We start from the raw sequence: 21,944 nt of genomic DNA on the forward strand, positions 1-21,944 counted from the left end.
CACCAGGGTTTCAGCAATTCCTCTTTGTTACATTCCCCTTGATCATGCCCTACCAGGCCTCCCACACCCACCTCACCACCAATTTGGATCACTTGTTGCTCCCTTGTCCCTGGGTTTGTTTAGGTGCAAGCATTTGTTGCTTGCTCCATGGCCAAAATTTCCTCCCTGGCCTTTTAAATATTCATGGTGATCTTTTTTCTTTCTTACTCATTAATTTGTATTTTTATCTCTATATTATTATTATTATTTTATTCTTACCACTTTATTTATTTATTTTTATTGTTTCTGTTGGGTTTTCCAGTTTGTAAAGCACAGGAGTAGATGTATAGAGATAAGAACTGATGCAAGGGTTTATAGGGGATGTAGGGGGGTTGGGATATAGGGAGGGTGAGGGGTTTGGGGGAGCAAACAATGTACGTGGGAGGGGGTAGGGAGCACTAGAATGGATGATTGCACAACTCATTTTAAAAAGTGATTTAACCACAGGGGAAAAGATAATGTTCTAAAATTGATTGTGGTAATGATTGTTCAACTCTTCTTGATATGATTGAACTATTCAATTATGTGATATGTGGATTAAGTGCCAATCAAAATGTTTAAAAAATAGTGGAAAAAAATACAGGGTCTATAACAGCCAACTCAGACAACATTGTAATCCATACTAAATCCACATATCATCAAATGCTTCACGCTAAAGTTGTAGCTTGGCAAAGAAATTGTATGTAACCTAATGTAAATGTGTATTGTTAGCCAAGATTCAGGGGTGGGGGCGGGGCAGACAAAACCAGAAACACTTTATTTTCCAATAGAGAAGAATTTCATAATTTTGAAATCTTTTAAACCAAAATAATTTTGCAAGGGAAATTTTGCAATTTCTTGACTTGACCTATTACATTTTATTAGTGATCTCCTTTTTCAACACACAAAAGAGACAAAAACAAATTGCTCTTGTCAACCAATCCATTAGTAAGTGGTCGTCCTGAGGGGTACTGGGTAAGAGAGGTACTGTGAAAGCGAATTTACTCAGGAGTCAATTTGCTTCCGGAAGTGAGCTAAAGGGAAAAAAACATCTCTGTGTGGCAAGTAACAATTGCGAACCTGTCCATTTTAGGAAGCTTTTCTGGTTTCCCCCGTTATCGTTAGCTGTCTGGCATCGTGGTTATGTTGGGATGCTAACTGCAAGGTCAGCACTATAAAAGCTCCAGCCGCTCCTGGGGAGAGAGATGGAGCTTTCTACTCCTGTAAAGAGGTACAGTCTCGGGAACTCACAGGGCAGCTGTACACTGTGCTGTAGGGCCGATAGAGGTTATGCACTGACTCAATGGCAGTGAGTTTGTTGTTTGTTTGTTTTGGTCTCTACTTAGTCTCCATTCCTTACCTTCACTCCCTTCAACCATTGAGTTTTATAATTTTGAAATTTCTTAAATTTAGCATTCAGTTTATAGACTTCAAGTCGTCCCTAGGATTTCTTTGCTTTTATGGCTTTACATAGTATCTATCCAATGTACTTCCTTACCTCCGAGTTCCCCCCTTTAATGCAGAATTGTATAGTCAACTCTGACTATTTGGTATCTCTACTTGGATGTCCAGTAGAAACCAAACCAAACTTCTGACCTTTTGTACACGTGATTCTGTTCTGTGTTAGTCCATGTTGACTAGAGAAACAAACTCAGAGATGCGTAGATGTGTATGAGAGAGTTTTATATATAAGAGCAATTGAATATTGAGAAAACATCCCAGTCCAGATCAAGTCCACAAGTCTGATATTAGCCCATATGTCTGATACCAATCTATTAAGTCCTCTTCAGACTCATGAAACACATGCAATGATGCTGAATGCAGGAAGATCACAGACCACTGGGGTGAAAGTCTTGTGGATCCAGTGGCAGTGGAAGCATCTCAGCACTGGCAGGGGTCCCCACATGGTTACTTCAGCTCTGAAATTCTGATTGCCTCAGGGTAGCCTTATGTGATTTTTCAGAAATGTCAGGGAGTGAGCTTTGTCAGTAGTCTCCAAAAGAGTGAGCAGAGAGTGTCTCTTGCCTCCAAGGAGGAAATCCAGGAGTTCCCAGAATCCTCAGGGGAAGGCCATGCCCACACAGAGGCCTCATTGGCTATGACCTGATTGATAGACTAGACTCTACCCCTTCACTCCTAATCCTCTGGAGTCCCAAATTGACACCAGATTATGTAACTACTACATCTTATTTGCTTGGCCCCCTTTTCTAGCACACACTGTAGGAGCTTAAAAGATAGCCTTTGCATGAAGGGTGTGAGGTGGAGGTGGGGAGGCTGGTGCTTACATCAGAGGCTGTTTGACTTTTATTCCTGTTTTATACTTGGAACAACATATAACTCTTCTAATTGAAAGTAGGGGGAACCTACTTCTGCATTAAAAAACAAACAAGCAAGGAGCCCTGGTGGTGTAGTGGTTATGTATTTAGCTGCTGTCTGAAAGATTAGCAGTTTGAAACCACCAGCCACTCCGAGGGAGAATGACAGGGCTTTCTACTCCTGTAAACGCTGTAGCCTCAGAAACTCATGGGGCAACCCTACCCTGCCCTGCCCTACCCTATAGGATGGCAGTGAGTTTGATGTTTTGGTTTGGTGTTAGAAAGTGTGATTGCTTCATCTGCTAATGTTTTAGCAAATTTTATAAAGAAAATGTATTTAAGTAGGTATCTATTGAACATTTTAGTTTGAACTCTTATTTTAAATGTCCTCCAAATAGTTGGTGGGTTAATCTTTCTTCATCTTCTTTTTCTTTCTCTTCTCTTTGCCAGCATTACTTAGAGCCTCCAGAGAAGCTGCATGAAGCTCTAGAAAGATATGGACTTAACCCAGAAGATTTTTTTGTCTTGAATCATGGAGAATCAAGATACCTAAATTCTGACAATGAAAACTTGGAATAAATATGGGTTCAAGCATGCTTCGTGGAAAAGGTCTCAACGAAATTGAGTTTGCAAAGCAAATGAAAAGACTCAGAAACTCATCAGCATTATTTTTTATATTTGGAAATAACTTCTGCAAGATAGTGTTTTATGTCCTGCATAATAACTTGTTTACTTAGATAAGATTGCCAGTTTATATACACAAAGAAGGGAGTTGGATCATTTATAATTCATTAAATAACAATTAGCTAATGTGGATCTTAAATCTTTTATCAATGATACAAACATGGCAATTGCAATATCTATACGAAAGCATTCTTCCCTAATTTGTAGTTGATTTATTTTTAAGATAGGAAAAATTGAGGTGAAAATTCAGATTGATTTTCAGGGCATTGTACAAGGTGAGGTAAGACTGTATTTAAGACTCTTTTCAGAGGTGTGCATAGTAATATTAACATAATTCTCGTATCCACATTATAGTAATTGATGGAATCTATTCCAATATGCTTATAGTCACAGTTTTGCTCTGATAATATTAAGATATATTCCAAATGCTAAGTGATTTTTTTTAAAGCATATAACCATGGAGACATAAGGGCTTAGGTTAAGTTACCTGTTTGGGGAGACTTAACTTTTTAAGAGGCGGGGCAGTTTATTCCAATGCATGTCTGTAGCCCCAAATCAAATGCCCTCTAAGTTGGCTGGAGGCAGGGAGCAGTGTGCCTGTTGATGTCATTTAAGGTATTTTCTATTTTTAATCTAAAATTCAGATCTACTAAGCACAAATATAGCTACAAAAATTTTTTTTTTTAACCAACTATCTAAATTTGGCTGGCGATTTTGAGGATAGTCCTCTTTTCCTTTGGCTAGAAGTATTTGCTGTAGCTTTTGCTTATACATATTCTCTCATTCTATACTCTTCAAATTGTTGGTAATGCCTTTCTCCAACATCATCTTTGGCATGAGTTCCATTTAGATGGGAATTCTGTATCATGCAATAGCAATCAGATTTCATGTAATCGGATGTTCTAAGGCCTTAAATGTGGAGACTCACCAGAAGCAGACCTGTTGCCCAGGAGTTGGTTCCGCCTGGGGCGGAGCAGGACCGCCTCACAGGGTTTCCAAGGCTGCAGTCGTTTTCAGGAGCAGGAGCAGATGGCCGCCTACCTCTCCGCACAGAAGCTGGTGGGTTTGAACTGCCAACCTTTTTAATTGCCAACTGCTTTAACCATGAAGTCACCGGGGCTCCTTGTGAATATAGACCGCACATTTTGAATTGAACTTTATTTATTCTCTTCATTTCTCTGCACACACTGATTTTTGGTTGTTGTTTCTTGGGTCTAATTCCAGATGTTATCAGTAAGATGTTTTGTTTTACATGATGCATCGGTCTTATATTTTTATTTTAAATGACCCCAAAGCATTTAGGGTTCAAGGAACCCTAGGGGAACAAGTTGAAAGGTTGATGGTTGAAGCCACTCGGCATCTCTAAGGGAGAAAGACTTGGCTAACTGTCCTCATCACAGTTACAGCCTAGGAAACCCTGTGGGCAGTTCTGTTGTCAATTGGGGTTGCAGTGAGTTGAAAACAACTCCATGTGACCTGGGCTACCAAAGCATGCATCTGTTTTTTACTAAGCCCGTGCGGAATAAAACAAACAAAAATATCACTGCTTTTGAGTCAATTCTGATTCAGAGCAGCTCTGTTGTAGAGTAGAACTGCCCCTGTGGGTTTCCAAGACCGTAACTCTTCACGGGAATAGAAAGCCTCATCTTTCACCTTTGGGCCGGTGAGTGGTTTTGCACTGCGTACCTTGTGCTTAGCTGTCCAACGTGTAACCCACTGTGCCACCAGGGCTCCAATGTAAACACTCGTGGCATAAAATAAGATTCAGGGGCTCATCTGACCTCCATAATGGATCAGGCCTACACAGATAGTTCCTGCTATCTGTGCCATATAGAATTCAGCCTTGGAAACCCTGTGAGCAAGCCTATCTGGTCACTGAGTCAGAATTGCCTTGCTAGCAGCTAAAAACTTTTGAATTAATCTGAGCTCTGCTAAGTGAGGGAGCTGCATTAGATACTATCAGAGGCCCACTTTATCTTCTTGACCCATAATCTGTGGGACCTTTTATTTACACAAAACTTTCTCTGTTAATCGCTATATAGGTAGCACCTTAATTTGATCTCTATGCATGTAAAAGCTTGCCTGCACATTTGCCACTACGTCTGAATTTGCATTTTGCTTTTATAATGGATTTTCTGTCACTGGAAACAAGTCACTTAGGCTCACTGTGCCTCAATTTCCTCATGTGCAACAAGAGGATGATTTTGACCTACCTCTGAAAAATATGAAGGATATGTAGTGATTAAAAAAAAAAAGCGTGTTAAAAGTATGGGGGAAAAGACTTAAGATACCACTGCCTAATATAATTGGGTAAGATTGAAGATGAAAGAGGCTGAAGCTTTCGATAATGTATTGTTCCTGCTGCAAATTTAAGCATTCATATTTAGGACACAGAACACTGAGGACTACGTTTTAGTTCACTTTATACATTTGGAGATTAACAATCAAAACACAGTACATGATCTTTCTCTAAACTTAGCATTTTTATCTATAAGGAAGCCAATCATTCGAGACATGTATAGATGGTGTTTGTAAATGTGATTTCCAGATACTAAAGCATAATTTTCCCATACGAGAATTTTATCAGGAAAACATACACAAGCATGGCGTTCTCACTCCAAGGGACGATTTAAATAGACAGGACTTAAGATGTTGGGTTCATGATAGGTTAGCTTCGGGGCATGTTGCCCTCAAACAAGCCAACATTCTCAGCCACCTTTCTTGCGACTGCACGCTGAACTGAAAACCCGTATCTTACCTCTGCTCAGTGAAGCAAGCCAAATCTTATCTTAAGTATTTCTTTTCCATAATAGCCTTATTTTTGTACTCATGTACCAATTAACTGAGTCATTATGCACTTTAAATCGTCATGTTCTAGTCCCACTTTAATTGGACCTGCCTCATTCTCTTGGTGTCCTCACCAGCCATGTTTATTTACCACTCACATCCTCTCCACATTGACTGTATGAAGACCTGTGGGCCAAAGCACACAAGGCTGTCTCCTGACCCTGTAAAGTGGGTTACCCTTTTATTTTTCACTTGTTACATTTTTGAAGGGTTTATATGAAAGATAAATGTTGCAAAATATGGCAAATACAATCTCTTCCCTCCATTCAGGCCAGTATGCATGTACCTTATCCTCTTAACCCATGTTTCCCACAGAATGCAACACTGCCCCCTGGCAGTGGCATGAGCTGTGCAAGCAGATACCTACACTTTATCCCGAATCAAGACGCTACAGTATGAAAGTTTTTAATTGCTGGGGAATGCCAAGCTTTTTTCCCCCCCTCTCTCTGACAAGGGGGCAGTGGGATAAATAAATTTGGGAACGTATGCTCTAAGTCAGTCTCATTTTCTTTTATTAGCTAGCATCCACAATCAATATACAAGATATTAAAGATTCCTTTTCTCCGTGTAGTAACTGAGGACATTTTATGCCTCATTGCCAAAGAGGGTGGTGGGGTTATTTCAATTAAGAAAAGTCTCATTAATAAAAGCTAAGGTGTGCCATGACCCCCATTGGTAGATTAAAGTTCTACTTGTGCATTTCCACCACATACTTCTTTGTGAGGAGTTAAAAATAACTCTTTCAAATCCAGCATTTTCAACATTTTAGGCTCAATGCTCTGATCTTTAGAAACTGATGTGTGAGTCATTCCATTCAAACGAATGAGGGAGAGAATAAAGAGATGGAGATTTAGAAGCCAGTGCTGCTCAAACACATAGAAGCTCAATACAGGTTTTTAATATGTGCACATGTTGAATACATATCTTCATTAAGTAAGGAGGCAGATGAAGAAAAATCGTTATAAAGAAATGTGCCTTTTCAGGGAGTGAATACTTATCTTCACCACCAATATACAACGACATCACTCTCAGCCGTCATGTATCCTTTCCAATGCCAGTCCCTTGGGAATTTTCATTTACACCTTATAGTGGGCCTTTTCTTATACTGTATGAATGAATATTCCCCCAAAGGATAATTTCTGTATCAGGCTAAGCCTGAGAACACACGTTTTTTTCTGTTGAAGGATTTGTGACCTATGGAAACAGTTGTACCCATGTATTCACAGAGGAGATTCAAAGCACCGGGGCTCTGCCTTAAAGTACACTGAGTTGCAGTTTGTGCTTGCACATTGACTTATTGCTAAGCATGCTGAGGGTTATAACCTTTACACTTTTAGATATCCTGGCTGAATGCAAATATAACAATAAATTGTAATGATACTTCATGAAATAAAAAGGTTAAGAAAATTAAATGCTGAAATCTTTTCCAATCTTATTTTAGTCAAGTAGAATAAGGATGGAAATGAAAAAAGTACTATCAATTAAGGGAAGAAAATATACATAACCTCATGATTTTCCTCTTTATTAAAAAAAAACATTATAAAATTTATGCTCAGAGTAAAAAACAGTAGAAGAGAATATATAGACAAATCATTTCCCCAATCCCGAGAGTTGGCGTATCACTGTGGACGTGTTCTGTGTATATATAAACATAAATATCTTTCCCTTACAAAACCACAAATGGGATCACGTACATCTTCTGCCAGAGTGTTTCAGAAAACCACCTTATCTCATGTATGCCTTTTGACATCAGCACACTCACAGCCACTCTGTTCCCTTTAAAGACAGAACAACAGATTTACCCAATTGCTGAGGGATGGACAATTTGATCAATCCCAGTATTTTTATTAGTAGCATTTTTACATACTGGCACGTTGAGTGGGAGTGGGCAAGTACTAGGACACACTTTCTCCTAAGTTTACATGTTTTCATCAACTAGAAGCACATGATTGGAGCGGGTTTGTGAAAGCAGGGTGACGGGGTCGGCAGTAGACTCGAGGACTCAGGATCTCATCACTAAGGACGGTGTGATTCTCATGCCGTTCTCAAACACTCAATGAATGACATATGAATGAATGTCCCTGGGTGGCCCCAATGGTCAGGTGCTTGACAATAAGCCCCAAAGGCTGGCAGTTGAACCCCATCCGGAGGTGCCTCGGAAGACAGCTTGAAGGGGGCTGGGGGGGGGGTGTTGGGGGAAGAAGATCTGCTTCCGGAAGGTCACAGCCTTGAACATACGCTGCAGTTCTGCTAACACAGGGTCACCCTCTTAACCGCAAATCACTGCAAACGGTAGACGGCAACGGAGGCATAAAAAAGTCACTTCATACAGAGGAAATAACTAAAGCATCTCAATCTAGACAAAATCAAAGAAATGTTTTCAGTAGAAGCGCTAGTATTCATTTGGTATCTCAATAAAATAATCCAAAACAAACTTGGAGACCATGGCAAGTTGTAGCTGTGTTAATGAGGAAACATGATATTTACTGTTTACAATTCAACAGCTGAAAGAACTCCCTTTTGCTTTATACGGAAGGTGGAAAGTAGATTTATAATGTGGATTATTTCCAGACTGCATTGCTCTCTGGAAATATGGCCAATGAGAATTACGTGATTATGAGAACTTTTTCCTTCACATCTGCATCAGGGTGATTAACTAAAGCTTTCATTTTCTGGGCACATTCTTGTCCATATAACAGGAAAAACAATGAACCTTTATGAAACATGAATGTAGACCTCAGAACTAAGCTACCATCCGTTTTGACGCAGTTGTTTAAATTCTGGAACAGGGTAAGGACTCGAAGCAGAACCTCCTTTGCTACATGGCTGTCACAGAGGGACAGGAATGACGCATCCACCTGAAAGAGGAAACCAGGAGTATTATCCGTAGATGAAAACCTGGCCCAGACATACTCTCACTTAAAAATGGCATCAAGACTTCACATTTTAAAACTCGTCATAAGGATCAGGATGAATACATGGGTGCCACTTCGACAGGACACTACTTCAGAACACTACTCAAAGCTTAATGACCTCACAGGTACTGGTCAGGTCTGTCTCTTCCATCAGACTGTTCCATAAGGACCAGCATCTGTCATGACTTATACAGGACGGGTCTCCCAACAGGTCATGGAAAATGTACCTAATGAAATGCATGGGTTTCAAAAATATTTTTGGTGTAGAAGGCAGTACTGAAATAAACTTGCACTGGTTATGTAACATGTCTGAACAGGGTCTAGTTTGAGACAGACGCTAAGAAAGATAAGGCATCAAATTGAGAAGAACCTTCATCAGAAAAACACATATTGTGCGAAGTGAAGCAAACAAAGTACTTTTATGCAAATAACATGCACCAGGTTTTCGCCAACTGCCACCTCCTGCACACTTTAGTTTCCTAGGCTTATGTACATGTGTGAGTGACTTACATGGGAGAGTTATATGCAAAAAAATTCGGTATACAGTATTGGACATTTAGGAAACTTACATATGTGAAAAGAGCTATTTGTATGGTTAAGATTTATCTTTTTTTAAGATTTATCTTAAAGGACCAGGTTTATCTTAAAGATTTACCTGTGGGTCCAAATCCATATATCTGTATATTCAGAAAACAAATAGGTAAGCTACTTACTTGGGCACCAAATAGTCCTTCTGCCATAGCTGGGTTTTCAGACAAATTCAAAAGCAGTTTCAGAACCTGAACCTGAAAGAAGAGTAGCACTGATTTCAGACTAACAGGCACACCTTCTCTCCTACTGGCCTGCTGGCCTCTCAACATTTCCACTGGTTACAGTTTTGCCTATACTCGTGGCCTGCCTCCATTTCTCTCCTCCCACGAAACCTTTTCAGTTCTCACTCCGGTCCTCAGGCTCCAGCCTCTGTCTCTCCCAGAGGACTTGGCACCACTCTCCGAGCACTTCTCACAGAGCAGTACTAGTTCGAATTTTCCAATTAGATTGCTATGGAGGGGAAATACTGGGCATACGTTCACAATCCCCCTCTCACGCACCTAACACAATACACTACGCCCAGTCACTTTAACATGCATTAATCAACCTATTATGCTTACCGTTGAGTAAAAGCTCTTTCAAAAGTTCAATGAATTTCTACTTAAAAGTATATTAATTTTAGAACAGTTTGGCTACCAAGACTAAACAATAACATGGCCCCTTGCTTTTTAGTGCATTGCTATGAACCACCGAGAACCCTTGGGCCATGCAAACTATTCACACACTTGGCTGCTGACCCAAAGGTTAGAGGTTCAAGTGTATCCCGAGGTGCTCGTTAGAAAGGCCTCGAGAACTACTGCGGAAAACAGCCACTGAAAACCCTGTGGAGCCCAGTTCTACCCGGACACGCACGGAGTTGCCAGGAGTCGGAGCTGACTCATTGGTGGTAGATGGCATACTCTGCAGAAGATAGTGCAACTGGAGGAAAAATACATCAAGTTAGACTATAACTATAGCTGGAACAAGTATGTATTTTGGGTTGAAATCCTATTAAGCCCTCAGCTTTTTTTTTTCCTGTTGTCACATGTGCCACCTTGTGGTGACTACTGGGTATTTCTTTTAAGCTATTAATCTTATTTGCATGCATTACAGATGAAGCATGCACGCAGTTTATTTATATTAACCTAACCTCTATTACTTATATTTAGTCATGAATCAGTGGTGTAGGCAGAAGGTTATTATAGTACAGTGAGATCATTGCCTTTAAGCAAATCATGTTCTGTAGAAAAATCATGTTGGTGGCTTATTTACGAAGAAAATATTTTGGTTGTGAAACAAGATACATTTTCCAACCCACCAATGATTACCATCCAACATTGACTGATGAGTTGGAACTTGAAGCTCATTTTTACAGAGAAACAGTGCCTTCATTTGTACTTACACTTCCAGGAAGACCACAAAAGTAAATTTTTTAATCCCAGAAATAATGTACTGGGCAACATACAAAAAAAAAGAAAGGAAGGAAGAAAACTATGCCCCCTGCAAAATAAGGAAAATTTAAAGTAAAATTATGGCATGAATCACCACTTTAAAGTCCTAAAACAGGAAAACACACACCATCTCTGAGACAGATCTCTGCACAGCCCCGGTCAGACCTGCCTGGCTGTGGGCCTAGCATTCCTCCTGCGCGTTGGGGCACAGTTGCTTCAGGGGCAGGTCGTGAGGAGCTTTTTCCTGTGTTGGAAATGCCATGGAAGGAACAGGGTCAGGAGTTATCATTTGGATCACAGGAGCTCAAAGTTACCTTGCTCCACTGGAGAGAATGATGTTGACAACTATGGGTGTGTCAGAACTTGCTTGTGGAAGCAGCAGTCTTGCTATAAGATGACTTACATTTAATTTTGAACGCCTCTGGGTACTTCTGGGGCCAGAAGCCAGTGTTGGGCTACTTAAATGCAGAAAGCCCAAATGACCACACCTTAAAAGACATTTAAGAACCAGAACGCCACAGCCACACCTTGACAACCTCCTGCAGTATCTTTCAAGATATCAAACCTTGTGGAGTCCAGCTTCAGTACTTGTGTATTTTTCTCTCAAACGTGGCAGAGAACACAGATCAATAAAGTCTTAAGTAACCAGCGACTTTACCAATCAGAATCTGAATTTACATTCATTTGTATGCTTTATCTTGAACACCTGGCGTTTGAGAAAAGCACGCACTAATAAAGGGGGGTTATTCAAGGGGCTGTCGTCCAATCTCTTGTGATTACTAATCATGCGGACAGAGGATATTTAAGATGCTTATTCAAGGTCATCGAGTCATCCTGCATATAGTCAATCTACTCCCTTCACTAAAATGCAAAAGTTGTTTTAGGAAGAAAGGCTCACTAACAACCTTTCCTATGCAGATGAGGACACAGCCTGCTTGCTGCAAGTGAGCGGTCTTGAAACACAGATGAAGAACAAAGGCTACGCCGCCGCATTCCGTATGGAATACAACTTCCTTACGGTGGCACAGGAAACATCAAGCTACAAGGAGAAATTATTGAAGTTGCCAAGAATTTCATTTTATTGGGATCCTCGATCAACAGAGTTGAATCACCATGAGTTGGAGGTGACTCAACAACTAACATTATCCCAGGACTCCTTTTAATCTCAAACAAGCAAACAAACAAACAAACAAACAAAAAACCAACCTAGCTCCCAGTGCTCAAGTCAGTGCTGACTCATAGCGACCCCTGTGGGTTTCTGAGACTGTAGTTGTTGATGGGAATAGAAAGCCCAGTCTTTCTCCCATGGAGCTGATGGTGGTTTCAAACTGGCAACCATGGGGATCGTAGCCCAATGTGTAACCAGTAAACCACTAGGGCTCCTATGTCTAACCACTGCCATTGAATCAATTCTAACTCAGAGACCCTATGCACAAGAGTAGACCCGCCCCTGTTGGTTTCCAAGGCTGTAAATCTTTCCAGAAGCAAAAGCCTCATCTTTCTCCATCAGAGCTGTTGGTGAGTTTGAGCTGCCGACCTGTGGTTAACAGCTCAAAACATAACCCACTGCACCACCAGTTCCTTTTCTAGAGGAAGGGAGAAGGGGGAGGGGGCTAGCTACTTGACTTCAGTAAAAGTTAGATGGATTCACATATCAAAAAATGGACATCAATCTAGTGATAAATGAAATAACTGATGATTCTCACAAGTTAACTTTATAGTTCAATTTTCAGAGGAAAATAAATGTTTTCTTGGGCCCATGGAAGGGTTTTAATAAATCTCTTTTTGTGAATAAAATCAACTGAAGAAAGGTGAACTAGGGTCCTGTTTCAATCATGAGAAGCTTGGCACAAGGGCTTTCTTTCTGTACTTCCACAAGGCCTCTTACCTTGGTAATTCCATTTCCAGCCAGTAGCACGTGGAAGATGTCCGTAATGTAACTTTTAAACATATGCTGGTGGTCATTGGTAACGGTCATGTTGGTCAGCAATCTCAGTCCGGCCATCTGCACAGCAGAGTTCAGGGGACCCGAGAAGACATCCTCACAGACTTGATCAATGTACACCTGAAGGCAGAAAGAGAAAAGGGGGCAGTTTAGAATCTCTGAAATTATACCAGTGGACAGTCATAGTCGTGTAGGGCTACTGCTCAAGATGGCAATGGCTTCTCAGAAAAGATGGCCTTTTCATCTCTCCTTCAAATGTAGCTTGTGGGCGTTACATAATCTGGTGTCAACTTGAGAGTGGAGGGGTGGGGTTTAGCCTGCCAATCAGGTCCAGCTTGATGACCTCATTTGGAGATGCTAAGGAGATAAATAGCTCACCGGAGGTGGGACACATGCCCACTCCCTTGGAGACATTGCCGTTGACAAGACACATGGAGACAGGCTGATGGCAGCCAGAGCCTCGGAGCTGCAGAAGTCAGGTGGAGACCCCTGCCAGCACTGAGATGCTTATACCACCACTGGATCCACAAGATTTTCCACCCACTGGCCTGTGATCTTCCTGCATTTGGCATCATTGCATGTGTTTCATGAGTCTGAAGAGTATAGAATAGATTGGTATCTGACATATGGGCTAATATCGGACTTATGGACTTGATCTGGACTGGGCTGAGATGTTTTCTAAATATTCCATTGCTCTGGTATATAAAGCTCTTTCTTATATACATGCGAGTGTCTATGAATTTGTTTCCTAGTCTACCCAGTCTAACACACAGGTGCTTTTGTTTTTTTTAAATAAAGCTATTTTGTTAACAGCAGATACTGTGCTGAGCATTTCTACCAAATATACCTCACTCCCTTAAGGCTAAAGGCCACTACATGCAGTGGATGCTATCACCCACAAGGGCTTTAAAAGTCCAGGATTGTGGATCCTTTACCCCACACCAGCCAGCTGTTGTCGGGACAGAGATCAAATTCTCTTCACGCTTGAACTCTTTCTTTCTGGGATCTCCCCACTGAGCCTACCCTTCTGTTCCTCTGCTGTGGGCACACCAGATCAAGGGGGAAGATGTAGCAGGCCATTCTGTATTTCTGTAACATGGTACCTATCTTACTAGTCAGGTCCAGAGAGAGCTAGCTGCATCATGAAAAGAAGCAAAGAGCAGGGCACCAGGTGGAATAGATTTTTTATTTTAGCTCTAACCAAAGTAACTCAAGGTAAATCTGGATTTGGCTTAGGTTCTTTGAAGTTCTAATTATTGTTAGGTTAACTATCACTGGCACAAAGGAATTCAATGCCAGTCGTGGTCCTAGTTCATACATGACAACCCAGTATAATAAAGTTTCCTAAAACACTATTTTCTATGTCTGCCGAGGACCTTTTCAGCTTGGAGAATTATTTTTTTCTAATCTGGAGAGTTAAGTTACCAATTGCCCCATAAGCCATTTCTAATTTTTTTTTTCAATCACCAAACGTTTCCATGTTATTGCAGAACTCAAATAACGACAGTAAGGCAAAGAGTTATTACACTTTTAAACAAATTGTGATAAAATACATATGTGATAAGACAAATGCACCCTGTCCACATTTCTTACATGTGAAATTGAGTGATGTCAACTTTTGCTCTGGCTTATAAGAGCTAACCATTTCATTATATCCCATACTTTAAAAATAGCATTTCCTGACCTCATTACAAATCATATTTTCATAAAGCAGTTATGTCTCTTGAAGCTTCCCCAAATATGTTATAAACACTTACATCCTCATTGTCTCAAAATCTTTACCTCATTATAATTCTAGTTACAGGACTGCTAAGTGGTCCAGCTCATTTATTTTGTGAATAGTGCCTGTCTTTCCTCACGTCTTCTACTTGGAATTCCCTCTTTCCCCAACTTTACTGTAGAAATCTTTTTAAAAAAAAATTATTAATTGGAATTTAAGATACGTACATCATTCCAAATTTCAAGCACTTCAAGTAGAATATACTATTGCAAGTAAAATGTACAATTGCTATCACATCAGTTTCCAGACATTCTTTTTCTGCATGGATTACTTGACATTGTCTCTCTTTTACACACACACACCCGCCCACTGCACACTCACTGATCCCCTCAGTCTACTTGCTGCCCCTCTAAGATCATCGATCCTGGGTTTCATCTACCCCAAAACGGAAAAGCAGGTGACACAGCTGCAAGAGGGGACTTCCACTGACATCGTACCCCTGAGATGAACCCTAAAATGAACAAGCACAAACCAAGAAAACAATACAAACCCCAAATACAGAAGATTTTGGAAACCAGGTCCAGCTTGCCTCATGAGGTGGGGGGTTGGGGAAATCTACTTGTAAAAATCCTGACATCCTTAAGACCCTGATTGATCAGATCCCACCTTTCACTCGAGTCTTTTAGGTCCCAGCTTTTCTTTCTACGTCAAGCATGTCTTCACTTCTATTTTTCCTTAAAGCACTGAATTATTTCTGCCTGGGATGACAACCATGTATGGAGCTGCCTTCCCCTTCCCCATCTAGCTTTCTTGCGAGAGTTGCATCACGTCCACTTCTATATTCTGTAGCACAGAGCAGGGACTCAATGTGTGTTGACTTTTTAAAAAATTAGCATGTTTCCCTAATTTCTTATGTCCCTTTCTGCTGATGAGATCAGATTCTGAGCTGGCTCCTTTACCACACTTTGGATTAAACCGATCCCCAACTTCCAAAGTCCAATGCATCTCCCATTGCCCCTGGCTCATTCGCCACTCTTCTAAGGAGAATTCACAGCCAAGAAGTCACAAAGAACAGTCAGCTAAAGGTTTAAAACCAACTTATTTTCTTTCATTCATAGCACACCTTCCATATTTGTGCTTCCAGATAACTCACCTTTATTATCTCTTGATTTTCAACGTTCACACTCAGGTTATTCAGTGCATTTAAGGCTTTCTCCTTAATACTGTCATTGGGACTGGCGATCATGCTCCCAACAATCGGAATGCCACCCAGTTCACGAATGATGGCCTACGAGGGAGCACACAAGACTATGACATCAATATACGTTCCTTTCCCCGGAATTCTTGGTATCTACAAATACAATTTTAAAACTAACTCTTTGAAGATGCCTTTACCGTATACAATTATAATATGTAGCCCCTGATTTTTTTTACTATCCACAATTTTATAGGTAAAGAAAATGAAACGTAAGTTAAGATATGTAGCTATTTAAACTGTAGCATAGATACAAAGATTTGCAGAGCTCATGCACTTATCTTAAAGCAATTCACAAACAAAAATCATTTTGTTTTGACCTAAGTTTTTTTAACTTCCTTTCCACTGTCATCAAGTGAATGCTGACTCATGGGGACCCTATAGGGCAGGGTAGAAGTGACCTTGGGAGTTTCCCAGACTGTAACTTAACCACTACACCACCAGAGGTCCTAGAAATAGAGTTAACATCTCTTTTTTTGGATGATTGTTGTTTTTATTTTTTAAATACTTTTATTGGGGGCTCTTACATCTCCTATCACAATCCATACATTCATCCAGTGTGTCAAACACATTTGTACAATGCTGCCATCATCATTTTCAAAGTACTCTCTTCCCACTTGAGTCCCTGATATCAGCTCACCACAGAATTAACACCTTAAGTAGAGGCAAACTTTGGAAGTATTAAGATCTATGATACCAAAGTAGTGTTCTGCTGAACTGTATTCTTTGGAAGACTCATTCTTCAGGAGGATGAGATATTCCATAACAAAAGGGAATTCTTTGGTTAAATATCGTTGTGAAAATCTGGGTATAAAGAGTAAACATGGCTCTTCACTGTGAGACATTAAAATGCTAAAATGCTTCAGAAAACCCCAATTTCTATGAGAGAAGGGTATTGAATATATCATATTTCTGCACATTATATACCCATAAAAAATGGAAAAACCTGACTCACTCCATAGTCAATCCTGACTCATAGTGACCCCATGGACAGAGTAGAACTGCTCCTGGGGGTTTCTGAGACTGCACCTCTTTATGGGATCAGAAAGTTCCACTTTTCTCTCTCAGAGTGGCAGGTAGGGTCAAACTACTGACCCTGGGGTTAGCAGTCCCAGGTGTAACCCGCTACCCCATCAGGGCTCCACGATACACGAGAGGGCCATTTTTCAGTGGTAGGAGTCGGGAGAACATCTATTAATATCTTGCAGGCCTAGTGTTTCACAGATTTTCAAAAATCATCAAAATTGTTCACAATCACCTCTGCTCCTCTTATCAACATTGTTAAGTTCCAAAGACCAGGCCTTTATATGAAAATTAGCATTATGCAGATATGGATGACCACATATAATTACAAAATGGAGGATGACTACTTCATTACATATCTGCCAAATTGCATTATTATTTAACTGCCAAACCACTGATAGCCAGGGCCCAGCTAAGTTGCCCTTTAACATTAGCTATCGCAGCCAATAGTACTCTCCTCACACCCTGGCGCTCACGATGGTCAATGCATATCTTTAAGGTGCAAAATAACCAGTAGACTTGTTCACCATTGTTATAAATGCAAAATATCAGATAACTAGATAGTCGGTAAGTGAGTAGATGCGATGCAAAAGGGTTTTATCTCTGGCCCCCACACTTCAAACATAACACCTTTTCTTCAATTCTTTGAAGAAAAAGATGCTTAAAATTACTCTTGTGAGGCTAAGGCATGGCATTATAGACTGAGCTAGCACAGAAAGAAAATGCTTTCCCACTGCCATTCCAGGCACCTCCCCAGGACTGCGGGTACCAACAGCGTCTGTATTCGAATGTTAAAGCAGATCAAGGGACTGTAATGGATGGTAACTTGTAGTAACCCATATTATCTAGGTCATGACTTATTCACCAATGGTTACTGACCCATTCTATTTGTTTCAGAGACTTATACAACCATGGCATCATACGCACCCCAATATAGGCATGCGGGCAACATCTATTGTTTTTCTTTGCTTGGCAAATCTCTTTCCACTGGGGTAGACATAGAATCTCTTGCATCCCACACAGGTCCTGATGGGACTATTTGTCAATTGTTGTGACATCCATCCCTGTTCCTCGGCTGTAAGATGCTCACAGGAGCCAGGCTACACTGATCCTGGACTGTGGTCCCTTGACCCAGCAATTGCTTCAAAGGGTTGGCACTCGATGCTAGCAAGGCCAACATGAAACATTTTCTCCAAGGTTTGATACATTGGGGTGGGGAGGTGGGGTGGAGGGGGCAGAGAAGAAAGAGAGGAGTTTCTATCTTTTCTATCATTAGCTACAAGGGATGAGGGTTTTCTTTCTATCCTGGTGAAGAAAACCTCTTTGTGGCCAAAGAGACAAAGATCAATTAAAAAACAAACAAAACAAAACAAACAAGAAAACCTAAGAGGTAAGCAAAGCCAAAAGGTGGGGAAAGGGAGAGAGCTCTGATAGCCCTTTCTGCAACCTTGAACAGGATTCAGTTGTGCCTGAAATCAAGACTATTCTTGAATGTTTCAGGCAACTAAGTCCAATTCTTTTCCTTTTCGGGAGCTCAAAATAAGTTGTGTTCAGTCACTTGTCATTTAGTACTGATGCAAGTAATAAACTGTTATTCTCTAAATCTCCCTAGACATGTTCAGAGGTTCGTAGTATATATCATGCAGATAAAAATGGACTGAAATAATGTATGAGTTAAAAATAACTTTAATTATATGTGTGATAATGCTAACCAGCTGAAAAAAAACTGGAACACGATCTTTTTCCCCCCATGCGAGAGGTGGGAGTGGGGAGCAGGGAGGCATTCAGATTTAGTTCTTTAGTCCTGAGAGTAAGTGTCGTAGGAGTCAATTATATTGACTAGTGGTTCTCAGATCCCGTCCAAGGGACCACTTGCCTCAGAAACACCTGAGTGCTTGTAAGAAATTCTGATGCCTGAGCCCTAGCCCTACCTAGTGAACTAACACTTTGGGGCAAAGGGTCCAGGAATTGACCCTTTTACCATTTTCAAGTTGTGATCATTCTGATGCATACTAAAGCTTGATGATCACTTTGGAGAAATAGGATGTAAAAACCATCAGAAAATCTTATCTACTATAGTTTACTTGATGTTTTACATACTAAATATATGGATGAAATATCCATAATTATGAGGATAAGTAAAAAAGTATTGCTAAAAAGATCAAAGAAATCTTAAACTATCAAACTGTGAAGCTGTTTTTTCTCAACAACATCTCCTCAAGCTATCTATATATACCTCTGAAAATGGGGTTTCCATCTCTCTCACCTGTCCCCAAAGAATCCCGTGCTTTGGTTTAAACAAGACTGCAGTTGTAACATCCTCCAGAAATTCAAATGATGCTCTTTGTATATGTTCTTTGGGTTTGGAGTACCAAAGAAGCCTGAGGGGCAGGGTTAGGAACAGAGGGGTAAATTTGGGTTAAGGCTTCCCAACCAAATGCTTGTAGGGCAGCCCTAGCTATCTTCAAAGAATGACCAGGTGCAGTGTATCATGATGGAAAAAATTCCCAGAGCAAAAGTCCTGGTCTTTTTTTTAATCACCAGTGGATGTTTCCATTTTTGCAAAATTTCTTCATAAGAAGCCCTGGTGATTGACCTGTGGTGGCCTTCAAGAAACTCCAACAAGATCACCCTGTGGAGGAAAAGTCACAATAGCCTCTGACCTGTCTGCCTAGAAATAAACTGGTCAAGCAGGTCCCCTCAGAAGCCACTGCTGGAGGAAGCCTTTAAGACATGCATACTACTGAGAGACTTTATCTGCAGCCATCCACTGATGGGAGACTTGTTTAAACATGTCTGGTGTGGAATAACTGGAATCCTAGTATCTATAACAATTACCCTCATATATATGATAATTTATTACCACTTTCAACCTGTAGTTGCCATGGCAGCATTAACTAACCATGATTGTAAAGCTGAACATATAATTTAAAGTGCGTAGTTAAAGGCCAACTCAGTGATTCAACTCAGTGACCCCGAAGGGCAGGGTATGAGAGATTTTCAAAAAGATCACAGAAAATTGAATTCCACTTTATTCCCACAAACTTTTTGAAGCTCCTTGGTAGAACTACCCTTACATGGGGTTTCTAAAGCTATCATCTTTAGGGATGCTAACAACTACATCTTTCTCTGAGCAGCAGGTGAATCCATGCCACAAACCCTCTCAGTTAACAGAGCACAGCCACTCAGCATCGTACCTCAGGTTAAATACAACATGCTCTGCTGTCCTACTAAGTGCTTCTGAATTTTAAATACTTCAAGCACTATGCCATATCCAAGGCGGATTCAATATGATCAATATGAATGTGTTCCCCATTGACCAAGGCCGTGTGTATCTAGATCAGTGGTTCTCAACCTGTGGGTCTTGACCCCTTTGGGGGTCCCTACGACCCTTTCACAGGGGCCGCCTAAGACATCCTGCATATCAGATATTTACATAACATAACAGTAGCAAACTTACAGTGATGAAGTAGCAACGAAAATAATGTTATGGTTGGGGGTCACCACAACATGAGGAACTGTATTAAAGGGTCGCGGCACTAGGAAGGTTGAGAACCACTGATCTAGACTCAAGCGCCCACGGTGGGCTTTTGAGAGGTAGACATGTGAGCACAGGGAGCCACGTGTCATAGATGAGGAAATTGAGGCCGAGTAACTTATCCAGAGCCACAGTAACTTCTAGAGCAGAAGAATGGAAGGAGCATGCCTGCTGAGGCTAGGGTACTCACTTGGTTAGTGGAGAAGGCTGCGCTGTTACCCAGAGTGACCAAAGCTCCTTCAAGAATTCCGGGATCCTCGGTGGACTCAAGCAGGTAAAGGAGTTTCTTAAGTTGTTCCGCATTCAGAACATCATCACAGGAACAATCTGTTAGGTCTTCTGCATACGAAGAACGTTAGTTAAGATTCATCTACATACAATGAATTTGTGTTTAAGGCAAGGAATTGAGAAGAAAAAAAAAAAAGCCTCCATTAGGAAAATCTTAAAGGCCAGGCCCATTATCATGACTAAGTCTTATGATCAGGAGCCCTGGATGCCGGTTTTTACACCTTACACAGTCCATCACGTGCCACACTGACACCTTAGGAATCCAGGTTCTGCTCAACCTTAGAAACCGAGGTTCTGATATTTTCTGGCTCTGAGGAGTTGCAGGCCAGAGGTTGGGTTCCGGTGCTCACAAGGTACGGTATCTCCCTGAATGCAGGCAGGACCGGCCCTGTGGCGTCCCTCCTTTCAGGCCAGCTGCACACAGAATTTCATTTTACGGCTCCAGGCCCCGAATCGCTACATCCACAGCCGGGAGAAACCCTTTGATCACAGCAAAGCCCCGAGCAGGCGTTAAAGTCAGGCAGCCATGCTCCGCTGGACCTGGAACACAGGAGGCTGCTGTGTGGGAAAATTTCCACCCCAGATTCAGAACAAAGAAGTGGCGACAGGAGGGGTGGGGGGAACCAGGTCCCCTCGCCCACCCAAGTCAAGCGGGTGGTCCGCCCTCTCCACCTGAGCCTCCCGGGCTCGTCCTCTTGCTAGCTGCCCTCCCGCCTCTGGTCTGCTCGCTCATTTTCCTCGGAGGGCGGGAAAGCCAAGGGCGCCTGCACAGTCTGTGGTCCCCACCCCGGCCCTGGAATCCCACCCCCCACCCCGCCTCCCCCTGCCCCCTCCCGCCGTGGCCGCAGGCCTGCACCCTCCCGCTCGGGCTCTCACCTATGGATGGAGAGGGGCGCAGCCGGGGCCCGCGGGGGGCGCCCCGCCGCTGGCCCCGCGTCAGCCGGTAGATGTAGTAGCAGGCACCGACCCCCAGAACCAGGCCCGCTGCCACCCAGCCCACGTCCCGGGCGCCGCCCATGCTGCTGTCGGGTGGAAGCGCGGAGCCCGCGGGAGCGCAGGACGTTCACAGAAGCCTCGGTGCAGCCTGGGCACCGGTCGCAGGCGATCTCCGGGCCCGAGAGCGTCGCCGCCCCCAAGTGCAACCTAGCCGTAGAGAAAGGAAATGGGGGTCTGAGCTCCGCCTCCCGGAAACGGCCCAGCTAAAATCGTAATGCCTCCCGCCGGGCCACGGCCGGAGGGTGGGGCCGGGGCAGGTGGGCAGCCGGCCTCCGAGGGGCTGCAGGCCCGCGCGCCCTGAAGAGAGAACTGGGGACGCGACCACAGCGCGCGCCTCCCACTCGCTTCTCCCAAGAGCCTCTAGCCCGGGTCACGGGCC

At 42.1% G+C, this 21,944-nt stretch overlaps 2 protein-coding genes across 3 annotated transcripts in view; one reads left to right on the forward strand and one right to left on the reverse strand.

The window, feature by feature from the left end:
* The window catches only part of NAPEPLD (N-acyl phosphatidylethanolamine phospholipase D), a 38,722-nt gene extending 35,578 nt beyond the window's left edge, over positions 1-3,144 (forward strand). For both annotated transcript variants that reach the window (XM_004702613.2, XM_045288952.1), the window contains exon 5: positions 2,784-3,144. In XM_004702613.2, the coding sequence (XP_004702670.1) occupies positions 2,784-2,912 (129 nt within the window). In that variant the 3' untranslated portion in view covers positions 2,913-3,144. The remainder of the gene's footprint in view (positions 1-2,783) is intronic.
* A 3,581-nt stretch (positions 3,145-6,725) lies between these two features.
* On the reverse strand, positions 6,726-21,853 carry ARMC10 (armadillo repeat containing 10). The gene is made up of 6 exons (XM_004702786.2): positions 21,446-21,853; positions 20,472-20,620; positions 15,619-15,753; positions 12,689-12,865; positions 9,493-9,564; positions 6,726-8,722 (listed from the first exon to the last, which is right to left on the reverse strand). The coding sequence occupies exons 1-6, from the start codon at positions 21,585-21,587 to the stop codon at positions 8,471-8,473; spliced, it is 927 nt and encodes a 308-aa protein (XP_004702843.1). The 5' UTR covers positions 21,588-21,853; the 3' UTR covers positions 6,726-8,470.
* Between the last annotated feature and the right edge of the window lie 91 nt (positions 21,854-21,944).

This window comes from Echinops telfairi, unplaced genomic scaffold (genome assembly GCF_000313985.2).
Source record: "Echinops telfairi isolate 266 unplaced genomic scaffold, ASM31398v2 ScPeMD7_23;HRSCAF=83, whole genome shotgun sequence".
NCBI classification, from domain to species: domain Eukaryota; kingdom Metazoa; phylum Chordata; class Mammalia; order Afrosoricida; family Tenrecidae; genus Echinops; species Echinops telfairi.